Source organism: Eupeodes corollae, chromosome 3 (assembly GCF_945859685.1).
Source record: "Eupeodes corollae chromosome 3, idEupCoro1.1, whole genome shotgun sequence".
NCBI lineage: Eukaryota > Metazoa > Arthropoda > Insecta > Diptera > Syrphidae > Eupeodes > Eupeodes corollae.
Window position 1 is genome coordinate 31,039,537 of NC_079149.1, and position 15,150 is coordinate 31,054,686.

At 32.7% G+C, this 15,150-nt stretch overlaps 1 protein-coding gene across 3 annotated transcripts in view; it reads left to right on the forward strand.

Annotated features, from left to right (window-relative positions):
- LOC129949273 (uncharacterized) overlaps window positions 1–15,150 on the forward strand; it is a 174,515-nt gene that overhangs the window by 154,705 nt on the left and 4,660 nt on the right. For all 3 annotated transcript variants that reach the window (XM_056060627.1, XM_056060628.1, XM_056060626.1), the window contains 2 exons: window positions 14,168–14,715; window positions 14,781–15,146. In XM_056060627.1, the coding sequence (XP_055916602.1) occupies window positions 14,168–14,715; window positions 14,781–15,146 (914 nt within the window). The remainder of the gene's footprint in view (window positions 1–14,167; window positions 14,716–14,780; window positions 15,147–15,150) is intronic.

Below are 15,150 nucleotides of genomic sequence, written 5' to 3' on the forward strand. Positions count from 1 at the left end.
ATTTATTTGATAGGGTGGTCATTTTTGTCTTGTCGGAATTATTTCTTAGCCCCAGAACTTCTGCTTCTCTCTCCGCACTTGTTGTCATTTAATGGAGATCAATAATCCTAAAATGTTTGCCATCATAAAAAGGTTGACTTTACTAAACAAATTTACATGATTAGTAAAAGGATGTGGTTGGATGATTAGTAAAAGGGGAATGTTTACAAATTAAATTGTCAAGTCCCTATTAGAAAAAGTTAGATTTCCATATTTATCAATTGATTTGATAACTGACATTTCGCAATTCGCAGACAAGTGTCAGAATCGCTACCACCAAGGGAAAAACCGCCATGATGAAATAAATACTGTTTTTTTTATCACCAACTAAAATCACCGAAAACAACAAAAAAAAAATAACTACACAAAGTTTGTCAGCGAAGAGAGATTTACGGAAACCTCCCCCGAATATTTTCCCCCACAAAAATTCGCTTGAGACAAGAAAAAAAACGAACATGTTTGTAGGTACAATGCTAATCGAGGATCTTAAGTCTCTGATTGAAGACTCTATGACCTCCCTACTTGACGAGAAACTCAGGGATCTACCCACCAAAGCGGACATCGAATTTCTGTCAATGAAAGCAAGCGAAAAGAACATGGTTATTCACTTTCCAACGCAAGCCGGAATGTCGGCAGCGGATAAGGCTACTTCACTATGTATGAAAATGAAATCGTGGAACTTCAAAACAAAGAAGACGTAGAACGAATACTCCAAATTCCAAAACCCATCGAAGTTTAGAGGCAATGGATACCTGCAACAAGAACACATATTTGGATTAAAAAAATCGTTGAGTAAAGCAACAAAATGCCGATTTATAAATGAAATGAAATGACGTTTATGAGCGAGAAATTATATATAATTCCAATTTTTATAAATTGTAATAGATGGTTGGAAGATTTCTCTGGCTTGCAGAACTTTCTACTCAAACTCCAACAAGAAAACATTATGGTTATTGGAGACTGCAACGCAAGGGCAGAAAACTAAGAGCTTTTACAACTTGAAGATGAGTTCGTCCCCGAGAAGATTAGATATACAAGGGCATCAAGAGATCCAAAAATTGACGCCAATGGAAGAAGATTCACAGAAATGTGTGAGACGATTGGGCTCACATTGTTGAATGGGCGAACAAGTAGTGATCAGGATGGACATTTAACATATGAGTACATATTAAGATGAACGGCTTGTTCCGTAATAGATTACTGCCTCGTACGTGGAAAATGGCTGGAGGTCGTAGAATATTTAAAAATTCGAAGAACTGGTCTATTCAGAACACTTACCGCTTTTCATTACTTGTATATGGCGTATAGACGAATCATCTAGCAATAACAGAGACATGAAATTGTTGCCAAAACTTAAGTGGAAAAATTCGCATTTGGATCTATACAAAAATAAGCTAGACAGTTTGGTGGCATCCGTCTCTAACAACGAGATTAACTCAATCCGAATCACAGACTAAAAATGCATTTTAACTACATTTTGAAAGTAATGGCTCTGCCAAGTCATCGTCTACCCAGGATCATTGCAGTTTTTTAGAGAGTGGATGCTCCTAGAGCAGTCACATAATATTGAATTTCTAGAAAGTGGGGCCAATACTTGGAACTGTAGCTTCGATACACTGCTCGATACCCTACAAAACGATACTTATGAATCTTGATACAAATTTGTTTAGTTAATAAACTTAATACAACTTGAAAATATTAACAATTCTATTTATCTTGTTGAGATTATTCTCTTTCTTGTGAAATTAAAACAAAAACAAAGAACAATTAATCTGATAAATAAAATCATATTTTTACTACTACTACTACTTTTTTTTTAAACTCCCAAGAAGTTTATTTTGTTACGAAATTATCTAAGAACAACTTGCAAACAATACAATTATCAAATGATTAATGTTCTTCAATTAATTCTTTTACGTAAGTTAAGGCGTTCAACACTAGTGTTTTTGGTCTATATGAACTTTTCTGACCCTTGGTTTTTCATATGAAAAATGCTTCATACCTTGTTTAAAGTGATCTCTAAAACCTTTAAAATAAGCCATATATACCTAAAAGAATATTTCCAATTGACCAACCTTAGATTGAAAAGGTTCTCTAGACCAAAATTCAATTTAACATCTTAATAATTGATATTTTCCATCAGAAAGGTGCAGTTTTTAAGACCATGAACCATCTTTAGTCTTGATTATCAGATCTCATTACCTGGCAATGCTGATTGCAACTTCAACAATGCACCAGACTGGAAACATATAAATCTCTTCACATAAGAAAGGAAGACTTGTCGACAAGTCGACAACGATAACACATAACAACGAATCCAAATCGAAATCAAAATTGAAATCGACAAAAAAGGAAGGTGAAACGACTTTTCTCTGATGATGATGATGAAGGCTTTGATGGCACACCCTTTTTTTGTATTGTGTATGTCCGTTCGACTAACGTTCAATGTTCAGCATCAATCGTCATCGTACCATACGGATACGGATACATTCGCTCGCAATGAAATTAACGCGCAATGATCAAATTGCAATTGCAAGCCCGATCGATTGAGTAATTGATTTGTGGGCAAAGATACAAAGATAAATATCGGTTTATGGCTTGTTGTGCCTCTGGTTGATGCTTGGAGCTTGTACTGTGCCTCCTACAGTTGTTAGTTCGATGGTTTGATGGGGTGATGTTGGATAGCTTTGCTTCTGGAATAAAACTAACAATTTTTATTTTGTTTTATTGTCGAAGAATATAATTTGCAATCAATCGAAACATAAATTTATTCATTTGTTTTTTTCTTTTGTTATCTTCCCACTTGAAATCGATAAAATCAAACAAATTCAGTGTGAGAGGGGGGAATGATTGATTTTTGCACACTTCTAGCCTCATAGATCACTGATTGACAATAACAAGCAAAATCAAAAGCAAAATGTTGTCAAGGTTAAAGGAATTTAAAATTATTTATGCAGAAATTGCAGACTGCATCGCCAAACACTGCCGACGATGTTGCCGCCGACGCATACAAAAATTGAAAAATGTCTATTCTTTTGGAGAACTTATAAGAGCGGTATTTTGTCTTATGGACTCAAACATATATCATATGAGAACAGATCTTTGATTTTTTTAAGGAGATATCGATGATGGAGAGTTTCTTTTTTTTATAGAATGGGAACTGACATTAATTTTTGAAAGGTGCCGCAGCTACTGCCAAAGCCGGCCGGCCATATTGATAAATAAATGATGGAGGGTATTTTTAGGTCAAGCCGTTAATTTTATCCGAATGATGGATGAATTACAATTGAAGATAATCAGCTATAACATCAGAAATTGCATCACAGCACTGGCTTGAGTTGTTGTTGTTGATTCGCAATTCGCACTCAAGCTCATGTGTCATAAAAATATATACTTTATAATTGATTGAATGACCTGGTTATAGTTGAGCTTGAGCTTTAGATAATTTTATGATGTTATCTCGCAGAGTGCTATACAGTCATTTATAGGGCTGGTCTCTTTGCTAGCCTCGTCTCGGTCTCGTTTGCTCCTCGTCTCACCGATGCGTATTTTGTATGATTCGATTAAGCAAAGAAGTCGGAAGTTGCAGAATTTTGTTTAAATTTCCCTTATGAAGTTATTGTCATAGGTCCGATTTGTCAAATTGAAAACTTTGACGTTTCTCGACGTTTCAAGGTCCCTAGAGTCGAAATAAAAGATTTTTAGAAAGATGTCTGTGCGTGCGTGTGTACGTATGTTCGTACGTCCGTATGTCCGTATGTCCGTATGTCCGTATGTCCGTATATCCGTACGTTCGCGACGTTTTTTCGTCGTTCATATCCCAAGAACCAGAAGAGATATTGATTTCAAATAAATATTGTTATACAGATAATAAGGCAGAAAGATGCAGAAAGGGCTGTCAAGAAAATTGCGTGTGTGGTTTTTTTGTACCATAGCAGTTTAAAAAAAAAGGTAAAAATTTTGGTTAACCACAAATATCTCATGAACCAAAAACGCTAGGGACTTGAATTCATTTTTATAAACTATATTGTGATACAAAACAAGTATATTTTTTGAAAAAAATCCATTTAACGTTTTTTTTATAAAGCAAAAAAATTGTCACCAACATTTTACGAATGCAAAATAATTGTATCTCCAAAACAATTTTGTGCAACGAAAAGTAAATTTCTGAACATCTGGTAAAAATTTGAGAAAAATCTAATTGACAGTTTTTTGTACAAAAAATAAAAACCCAACAAAAAAAAAAACAATACTAAAACTAACCCTCGACTCAAATAGCTTTTCAAAAATTAAAAATATTGTCTTCAAACTTTTTTTTATTTGACAGAAAATATTGTTTTCGATATTCAGTATTTTTTTTTTTTTAATTCAACAGTCCATTTTTTCATGAAAAAATAAAATCTACAAAAAATAGAACTCAAATTTGGTAAAAATTGATATTCGGTTCTTGATATTTCTCAAATTAATTTCATTCATAAAATTTGTAAAAAAATAAGAAACGCAACTAAAATTGGTAAAAATTTGTTTTCGACTGAAAATCTCGTTAACAAATCTAGATTTTCAAACTGAACTATTTCTTTGAATGAAAAATATTGTTGGTAATTTTAATTTTTTTAAGAATAATTCAACTGACAACTTTTTTAACCCAACCGGAAAACCTTCAAACTTTTAAGCAAGACAAATCGATAGACGGAATGGGAGTTATCAGTGTGGGTCGCATCCTAGCATTCTTATTTATTTCATAGTCATTCTTCAATTGAATTCGGCATTGTTTAAAATCCTTTAATGGCACTAACAATTATACACTATATTCTGTCACAAATGGGTGCTAAGAATTAAAATTAAAAATAAAATTTTTAGAAGTTGTTCGTACATCGAAATCGTAGTTAATCTTCTTAAATGAAATCTAATATTGAATAATGAAACATTCTTGCAACACATTTTTGCAATGTAGTGTTTCTTCTATCTAGAAGAAGATTATAATACCTGAAAAGACGAGGGTTTCGGAAAACATTTTGGTACAAAATATCTTATATACTCTGGTCTCGGAAGCTTTAAAAGTTGTATCTCCTCAATTTCGCGAGTCGATGGTGAGACTTGTTTCGTCTTGTTGCAAGCCCTAATCATCCAAAATTGATATTTAAAATGATGAGTATGATTGTGCATTGTGATGGTGATGGTAATAACATAAATAAAAAAAAAACATAGAAATGGAGCTTTTAAATTAATACCACAAAAAAATGTGAAAAGTTCAATCAAGAAAATCATTTTGAAATACTAATGGCTGACTTTTATTTTAACCGAAATACAAATTTTCAAAGTTCTGTTTTATCTTCATTTTTACAATAAGAAGTTTGATTTTTAATAACCTACTTGCATTTTTTGACATTTGACAGTTAAAAACGTCTTCATAATTTTAATTCAAATGATTTGAAATGGTTGCCGATTCGAGAGCCGCAAATGTTCGAATTGGTCAGTCAAATTTCTATAAAATAGTTATGGATCTGCAACCGTAAACACGGTTGTAACGTTTCAGATATTATAGTGTTATAACTTTATCTTAACATACCTTCGTCTTGACCAAGTAGAGACCAGAAGAGATTAATTCCTGGTAAAATTAGGTGGATCGAGTAAGATTCTTAAAAATATTGATGAGTAAAATAAATATTTGAGCTTGAAAGAGTTATCATGAGTTAGTTGGTAAACTTTCCATAACCAAAAGAAACAAAGAAGATAAATATAAATTTTGCTTAAACATTACTGTCGGACCTAATTACAATTACATCTTATTTGAGGCTACACCGGACGGACAGCTCAAGTGTAAAGTGCTATATTTTTTTTTTGTCCTTGATAGTGTCTGTTGACAAATTATCTCTTATATCTCCTGTTACTTTATCCAATGTATTTTAATATATTTTAAAAACAATATCGTCCCTTGATGCTACTATTATTATTTGACCGAAAAAATTCATCGTATTTTATTTTATAAATCAGGAAAAGAGGGTGGGATGCGACCCACACTGATAACTTCCCATCCCGTCTGTCGATTTGTCTTGCTTAAAAGTTTGTCTATATGAAAAAACGGATTGTTGGATTTTTATATAAAAATTACTAAATATCGAAAACAAAATTTTCTGTGAAATAAAATGAGTTTGAAGCCAATATTTTTAATTTTTGAAAAGCTATTTGAGTCGAAAGTAAATTTTTACCAACTTTTGTTACTTTTTTTTAGGTTTTTAATTTTTTGTGCAAAAACTGTCAATTCATTTTTTTTCAAAATTTTACTGAATGTTGAATACAATACTTCTTATAAGATAAAATTAGTTTGAAGCCAAAAGCTACAATTTTTGAAAAGATATTTGAGTCGAAAATCAATGTTTACCAACTTCTATACATTTTTTTTTAGGTTTTTATTTTTTGTAAAAAAAATGTCAATTCGATTTTTCTCAAACTTTGTCCCAATGTTGAAAACAATATTTCTTATAAGCAAAAATTTTTGAAAAGATATTTGAGTCGAAAATCAATTTTTACCAACTTTTATGAAATGAAATCATATTAAAGTCTTAAAATTTTGGAGGTGACAAATTTTTTTTCAGTTTTTTCGATTTACTAATAAAAAAGCGTTAAATGGAATTTTTCCAAAAAATATACTTGTTTGGTATCACATTACAGTTTATTATATAAAATTTAATTCAAGTCTCTAGCGTTTTTGGTTCGTAAGATATATAGGGTTAACCAAAATTTTCACCTTTTTTTCAAACGTAAGGACGTACGGACGTACGAACGTACGTACACACGCACGCACAGACATATTTCTAAAAATCTTTTATTTCGACTCAAGGGACCTTGAAACGTCGAGAAATGTCAAAATTTTCAATGTGACAAATCGGACCCATTACAATAACTTCCTATGGGAAGTTAAAAATACTTAATATCGAAAACAATATTTTCTGGCAAATAAAAAGAAGTTGGAAGACAATATTTTTTATTTTTGAAAAGCTATTTGAGTCGAGAGTGAATTCTTACCAAGTTTTAGTATTGTTTTTTTTTTTTTGTTAGGTTTTTATTTTTTGTAAAAAAAACTGTCAATTCGATTTTTCTCAAATTTTTACCAGATGTTCAGAAATTTACTTTTCGTTGCACAAAATTGTTTTGGAGATACAATTATTTTGCATTCGTAAAATTTTGGTGGTGACAAATTTTTTTTCGGTTTTTTTGCTTTATAAAAAAAACGTTAATTCGATTTTATTCAAAAAATATATGTACTTGTTTTGTACCACGTTACGATATATTATATAAAAATTAATTCAAGTCCCTAGCGTTTTAGGAGAATTTGTGTCTAACCAAAATGTGTACCTTTTTTTTTAAACTGCTATGGTAAAAAAACACCAGAAAAAATCATGTCACAATATAGCTCAGTTGTGACGTAAAGTACGGACGAACAAGCAAACAAACAAACTGAGTATCCACTTCTTAATATTGGTATAAATTACTGAATATAATTCTTGTTAATACTTTTAAATGAATGAATTGTAGAACTTTTAATTTGAATGTTATTTAATAACACTTTAAAACTATATAAGCAGTTAACGCTGATGAAAACTGAAATGAATGAATATAGAAAAACTTAATAACTGCCAATGTCAACTAATACAAAATATAAACCTTACATGAAGGTCTTAAAGTTTATAAAAATGTAAATGTTTTTTTATCTTCTGAGTCATAGGCAAATTAAAGATGCAAATAGCTATTTTTCATTTTAATAACTTCCATGAATATCTTTTGCTAAATTATAAATTCTAGGGCTTGTCTCAAATTCAAATAATTTATTTTAAAATTTATTACCTAAACACCAAGTTGCCATAAACCTATTGTTTGGATTTTATTAACTTGAATGAACCAACAAAAAAAACATGGTAATAAAAAAGACAAAGACCATTTAATTTAAAATTATATTCTTAAAATAAAATTCTTGTTATTCAAAATTTTGCACTCAAATTACTAAAAAATACAAAATTTTACTAACATGCAAAATCAAATCAATAAATAGCTAATATATAATCAACAAGCCAGTGTCATAAATACATTTTGCAAATTTTATTAACCCAAAATATTTATACCTTAATCCTCCTCCATAATCTTTATCCATAATGTAGCTTCACCCTCAATTCCAACTTGACAACACTATTTGATACAATTTCCTTCCGTCAGCCATTTGATTTCAAGTCAAAAGTATAAAAATTTTGCAAATGCACCGCTATATCACTTTCGCTGCTGTTGATATTTTGCAAAGTCCGTTATAGCTTTTGAATTACCTCACATGAAAAAGTTATTCTAATGCGGTTTCTATGCAAATTTGTTAATTTGTTAGTCTTTCTTTCGACTTTCAACAGGTTCTATTTGCATGTACCTTACCTACCTTTTGAGTTGAGTTGGCAAAAATTTCCATAATTTTGTTAACTTGATGGCGTTGTTGTTGGTTGGGAGAAAAATATAGGTAGATGAGGTATGACAACTACATTAACAGTGGGGTATGGCAGAGAAAAGGTCAATCGTAATTGGTGACCCAGTGTTGCCAATGTTTTAAATTTATTTTTCATTTAAAAGTTTCTTTACTGGCTTTAAGATCTTGAACAAAAATAAAAATTATAAACGTAACATTTTTAAAAGACATAAGAAAAATAGTTTTTTTTTCAAATTAATGAATAACACAGAAACTTATTATTCCAAAAATTGTATAGCAGAAAACAATGAATCTTCTAAAATTCAGTTTTTTATGATATTTTGATTTTGTATTATTTTCCATAAATGTGGCAACACTGTTTAAACATCGACACGCAGAGGGCTCAGGAATATAGTATTCCTCAAAAAAAATAATCATTTTTTCAATCGGCTTATAACGTGTTCTTTTGAGTATGTCTGTCTTGACACAGAGTTTTAATGCTTTTGGACATTCTTTTGACAATTAGCGTGTGATTATAGATTTTTGTCCTTGTCGAAGTGTTAACCCTTTTATGCCTTGTCCTTTGGCCTTAGATACAATGTTGTTTTGTTGTCATTATAATAAAACAAAACGCTTTATTGTTTCGTTATCGATCTGTTTTTGAAACTATAACATATAGGAGGGTGCATGGTGGCCAAGTGAAAGTAATTTTATGGCGCTGAAAATTTTATACATGAGAATCAACAGGGCGCCATATTAGGTTATAAGGTGCATACAAATTGTAACTTACAAGAATCCATTGAAGTGCTTCTTTTAGTTTTTAGGTTGGCGTCATAATTGACAGTAAAAGAAAAACAATTTTGTTTTTGTAGCATGGATGAGTAAAGACAAAGAAACCCCATTGAATAGTTAACACCTTTTTTTATTTTGATAATTACATAGACACAAGAAAATTGTTGTTAATTTATTAATGAGTTATAATAAGCAAATAAATGGTAGTTCAGAGATTACGACGGTTGAAAATATTAAGTTAGAAACATTGGTTTCCCGCTTTTATCATAGTACATGCTTTTGCACCATATAGCATTACGGGGATGATGAGGGTCTTATGTAGCAACGCTTTGGTCGCTCGAGAGAGGAAATTAGTACTCAATTGATGTCTTAGCTCAAAAAACAGCAGATATCAAGAGTATTTCTTCGTTTGATCTCAGGGCAGATGTTGTTTTCTGCGTTCAAAATGGAGGTAGACGAAGTCCTTAGCTAAAATAATCGACGGCTGTCAATGGTGACGTTTTGAACGAGACGTCGGTGTTGTAGATCATTTCTAGTGACAGCATGTTTTTTTTTCTGCCTCATTAACTGCTATACATATTTTTGCCACTTCTGCATCAATACTCACAAAAGCCCCATTGACATCACTGAGTTTTTCCGATTATGTCAATGTCATAAGCATTTGCTAGTTATTGGACAGACTTTTGAAAGATAGTGCCTCGAGTGTTGACGTGGGAGTTCTGCAATATTCTTTCAAGGACGATGTTAAGGAAAACGTTCGGATAAGTTGTTTCCAACCTTAAGGGAGCAGCGCGAGGTGTACATGGTCATCCTGCACAAATGGGCGAGTTTGACAGGGATTGACCAAGTTCTAAAATAAATTAAGAACTCGATCTTGTAATTCTAGATTTCTACTTGAAATTTAATTTTAAGAAATTTTTTCGTACTAATCATATCTGGATAACTTTGTTTTAAAAACATTTTTGTGTTCTACAAATTTTAGATTTCATTTTAATTTGTGGCTATTTTTGTAGCAACCTGTTGCGAATTCTGACACTTTTCAAACAAAATTCAAAACATATACATACATACATACATATACATTTTAGATTGATCTAAAATTTATTAAAGAATTTATGTAGCGTTCACATTGTGAATTTTTTTGACAAAAATTGTCATTGACTTACTTTAATAAAGTTATAAAAACTAAAAGCAATTGGTTTCAATTCAATTTTCGCACTATTTCTTGAAAACACTAATCACCGAAATTACAAAAATTCACTCAGATTTTTTAAGTTCTACAATCTTTAGAGCCTCATTTGATGCTCGCAATTTGAATGATAAAAACAATTCGACATATAGAAAAAGTTTCAATAAATTGACTATTTAGTAGATTCAGCCAGAAAATGCCACCGTGATTTGAAATGAAGCCCAAAACAAATGCAATCTAAAAATCATTTTTTTATAAAGAGTAAGCACATTGCTACACCCAGTTGTTATATGCTAGACCCCTTGATTCAAGAGTTTAACAAATCGAAGTTATATCTCAAAGTGAAGTATAAATCGGAGTTCTAACGCCTTAGAACTTTATAAAGAAATAAGTTAGAACCCAACCTAGTTCTATTTTTTCAAGAAACCTAGTTTTAGATATTAGAACTTCTTCAAAGAATTAGCAGTCAAGTAACATTATAATATAAGAGTCACCATAAAATAGGAAAGTTAGTTCCAAATCATATAAGACCCATCTCAGACTTATGAAACTATTAGAGAGGGAAACAAATTGAACTGATGATACTTATAACACTTCTTCTAAAAATCGGTCATATTGTCGTGGTCTTGTTGTAAGTCAACACTGAAAAGATCAATACTTTTCAATTCCGATACCAAGCCAACATTAATAAGTTGCACCAATCCCATTTTCCAATAAGTTAAGTCCAGTCACACCACTATCGGTTTTCATGAATCCCTGCTCCATTGGATTAGTAATTACCTTTCGGATCGTTCAATACAAGTAGTATTGGATGGATTCAAGTCTGAAAACCATAAAATAAATGCTGGTGTGCCAAAGGGCTCTGTCCTATCTCCAACACTCTTTCTCATTTTTATTAATTATCTCCTGTCTGCAACATCTAATCCAATACATTGTTTCGCTGACAATAGTACTCTTAGCTTTTCATATTCGTTTTCAGACTCACATCCCTCCTCTTCGGATGTGGAACTGCAACGGCAAAATATGATAAGCTCATTAAATTCCGACCTAAACAGAATTGTTCAATGGGGATTAAAAAATCGCGTTGAATTTAATGCTTCGAAAACATAATGCTGTCTTGTATCGTTAAAGGGAGATATACCCCCATTGCCATTATCCATGGATGGCACTTGCATCAATGAGACTGAACACCTCGATATTCTCGGTATGTGTGTCACCAAACACCTCTAGTGGAACGATCACATACGCGATGTCGCCAAAAATGTTGCACGGTGTTTGTCTGATCTGGTTGTTATCTGCAAGACTTATATTCGTCCAAAGCTTGAGTACAACTCCCATCTCTGGGCTATTGCTCCTGCAACTAACTTTAGCCTCTTGGACAGTATTGAACGTAGAGCATTTAAATTGATAGATGATAATTATCATCATAAGTTCATTTACTTCTCTTGAACATCATCGTAAGGTTTCTTGTCTGACCCTTTTTTAAAGTTATTTTAAGGGCTTATGCTTTAGTGAAATAGCCAGTTGCATTACTCCCCTTAAATAGTTCAACCGTAATACTCGCGCTTCTAGGAATGCTCATCAGTATACCCTCGAGTCCAACTTCGGCTGTACTGTCAAATACAGAGATTCGTTCTTTAACCGTACTACGCGAATGTTGAATGCTTTACCACATTCTGATTTTCCTATTCATGGCAATATTCAGGAATTTAAAACCAATGTGCAAGAATATCTCCTTTCAAACCCTCTCTCCTGTTACTGTGTCTGCAGAATAAGGGTAGTAATATCCTCTTGATTGTGTGTTTATCATACAAAAAACTATCAATAATCCTTAAAAATTAAGTAAATTGACTGGAGCTGCAGTCCGTTCAGAGCTAGGGCCTAGTGACTTACAACTCTCAAATATTCCTGTGTGCGAGAGCCAATCCGAACGGCAAATTTAAGAAAGCACTTTTCATGACAAGAAATTACTCTTGGAGAATTTGCAATTCCCCGCAAGAGGCAGTACCCGTGAAAAAACTGTACATGGCGTAGGTAGGGATCGACCCCAAACCCTCTGGCATGAAAGTCCAACGCACTAACCATCATGCCACGGGTACTACAATAATCAATAATCCTTGGATTTTCTTAAAATCCAAAATGCATCAATTCCGCTTTTGAAAATAGCTTCCGAACACGAGATAAAATTGCGCCTCATCAAAGAAAATCTGATCAGGCGTTGATAATGATCGAACAGCTTGAGTTCTCGTGTACTTTTAGACCTAAACCTAAATATCGTGTAATGTGATTTGTTTAATACCTGATTCCAAAAATTAAACCTTATAGAAAAGTTTTTCTAAACAAAAACATTTCAAACGCGTCTATTTTAGTCATCGCCCCACCGTTAAGGAAGTTTTTATAAGGCCAATGAAAATCTACAAAACTTTATGATCTCTTAACAATTTGGATGCAAATAAACATAAACACAATTATAAAATGTATGCTTTAATAAAGACTTACTAACCCAATTCTCAACTTTTTTTTAAACCAAAATAATAAAGCCCAAATATAATTTATATTTAAATTTTCTTATTTATATTAACCACAAATTGTGTTATTTTTTATTAATTTAAAAGGACTTACTCACTTTCATTTAAATAACCATCAATATACACAAATTATAATAAGCTTTCGTAAAAATAACGGTAATAATAACTTTTCGTATTAAGCAGTTCTCTCATGTTGAACGCCATTTAAATTCCAATTTTCATTATAACCACAAAAAGTACCTCCATACATCCACTCTCTAGGTATAAACTCGTAAACTTGCTGTTCATTCAACCAAAAATCAGTCCACATCATAAAGTTAATGGCAATGAATTTTGTTCCTCCACCATAATCGCATCAATTCAAGCCCATGAGCTTATACCTTCTTTCTCGTACAGTAGGTACGAACGAGTATGATGGCCTTTATGGTTGTTCGATATACAAACGGTATTAACTTTTGCAGAATGAGTTTATAAACATGATGATGACCGCAATATTTAAATTGCATTCAGAAAAAATGCGGAACTCAATATTTTAATATCGTATATTATTGTATTGATGCGGTGCTGGTGTTTTGAAATTTTGTCAAATAAAACATTAACATAAATTGGAAATTAAAAAACAGAAAATAAAGACAATGGAAGCCAAAAATAAGGTAGCTTAAACAAAAGAGATGATTCTTTTGAAATATGGATTTGTCTTGCTTTCTGCAGCACAAATTTTGGATGCAGTTTTGTAATCATCTATACCGCAATCTTGGCAATGTTCCAAAAAGATGACTTCAACAGAAGTGAATTAAAAAGTTAAATTGTCACCAAAAACAGAGATATAAAAACAAAACCAATCTTTTGTTTGAACTTAATTTACAAGTAGCCTAGGAATACCTTTGCAAGAAACTAATTTATAGACCAGTAGGTTTGTTCTTGGATTTGGATTAAGGCCAAGTAAAATTGGTTATATAGAGTTAAAAGAAAAATGTATGTGGAAGACACCTTTTATCTTTGTCCATCTTACCAACCTAAAAATAAAATTATTTTGTCAACTGACCTTAAAGTCTTTTTAAAAGTCCTTGACTACAAAACATAACTCAAAATAAATACTTCATCAAAATTCATTTAGTCGTTCTTCAAAAACACTTGAATCATTTGTTTAATTTTAATTCTTTTTATATCTTTCAGGAACCACAATGCGAAGTTGTTACATTCGAGACAATCCAAACCTACAAAGGACACAAACCAGACCGCACAGTTATAACAAAAGAACGCCGTGATTTCAATTCCACCACAGATATCCGCAAATCGCCCAGCGTGGTGCGATTAATGCGGCGAAGTGTAACACCACACAGCGAAGGTCAATCCCTAACGGTGTCCACAAATGATGTGTGCTTCAATGAACGCCGATCAGTGTCTTTTAGCAATGGAACAAGCAAATCACAGTTAAGCCTACGACAGAAATCGCCATCACCGTTACACATGAAACGTGGCTACGGCGAATTTGAATTGGACTGTTTGCGGGCACACAACGAATATCGGATAAAACATGGCGTTCCGGCGTTGAAGCTCAACACAAGGCTTTGTAAATTCGCCGAAGAATGGGCTATGAATTTGGCGAATAGAGCAAATCCAACACATCGTAGCAATTCGCCGTATGGCGAAAATATCTTTTGCAGTTGGAGTTCGGCTCCGAATGGTGCAATTGTTGATGGGCGGGAACCAGTTGAACATTGGTAAGAAAATGATTTGTCATTTGTCTCAATTACTTGAGAAATAACCCTCTTTGCTTTTCGTCCAGGTACCAAGAAGGAGAAAATCACATCTTTGGAAAGGAGCCGGCAACTCTTCGAACGGGTCACTTTACGCAGGTCGTATGGAAGGACAGTCGAGAGTTGGGTGTCGGACAGGCACGAAGCAAGTCAGGTCAGGTGGTTGTAGTGTGTAACTATGATCCGCCGGGAAATTTCATTGGCAGTTTCGCCGAGAATGTTTCACCAATCGGAGGCTTCCCATTGACACCGAAGATAATTGTGGACAAAATCTCGGAATCTACAGACACCTCATTGTCATCGAGTGGTTATAGCGATGAGATGAGTGACTTTGTGGTAAAAGTGCTAAGGTTTCACAATATCTACAGAAAGAGACATGGTGTTCCAATGTTGAAGTAA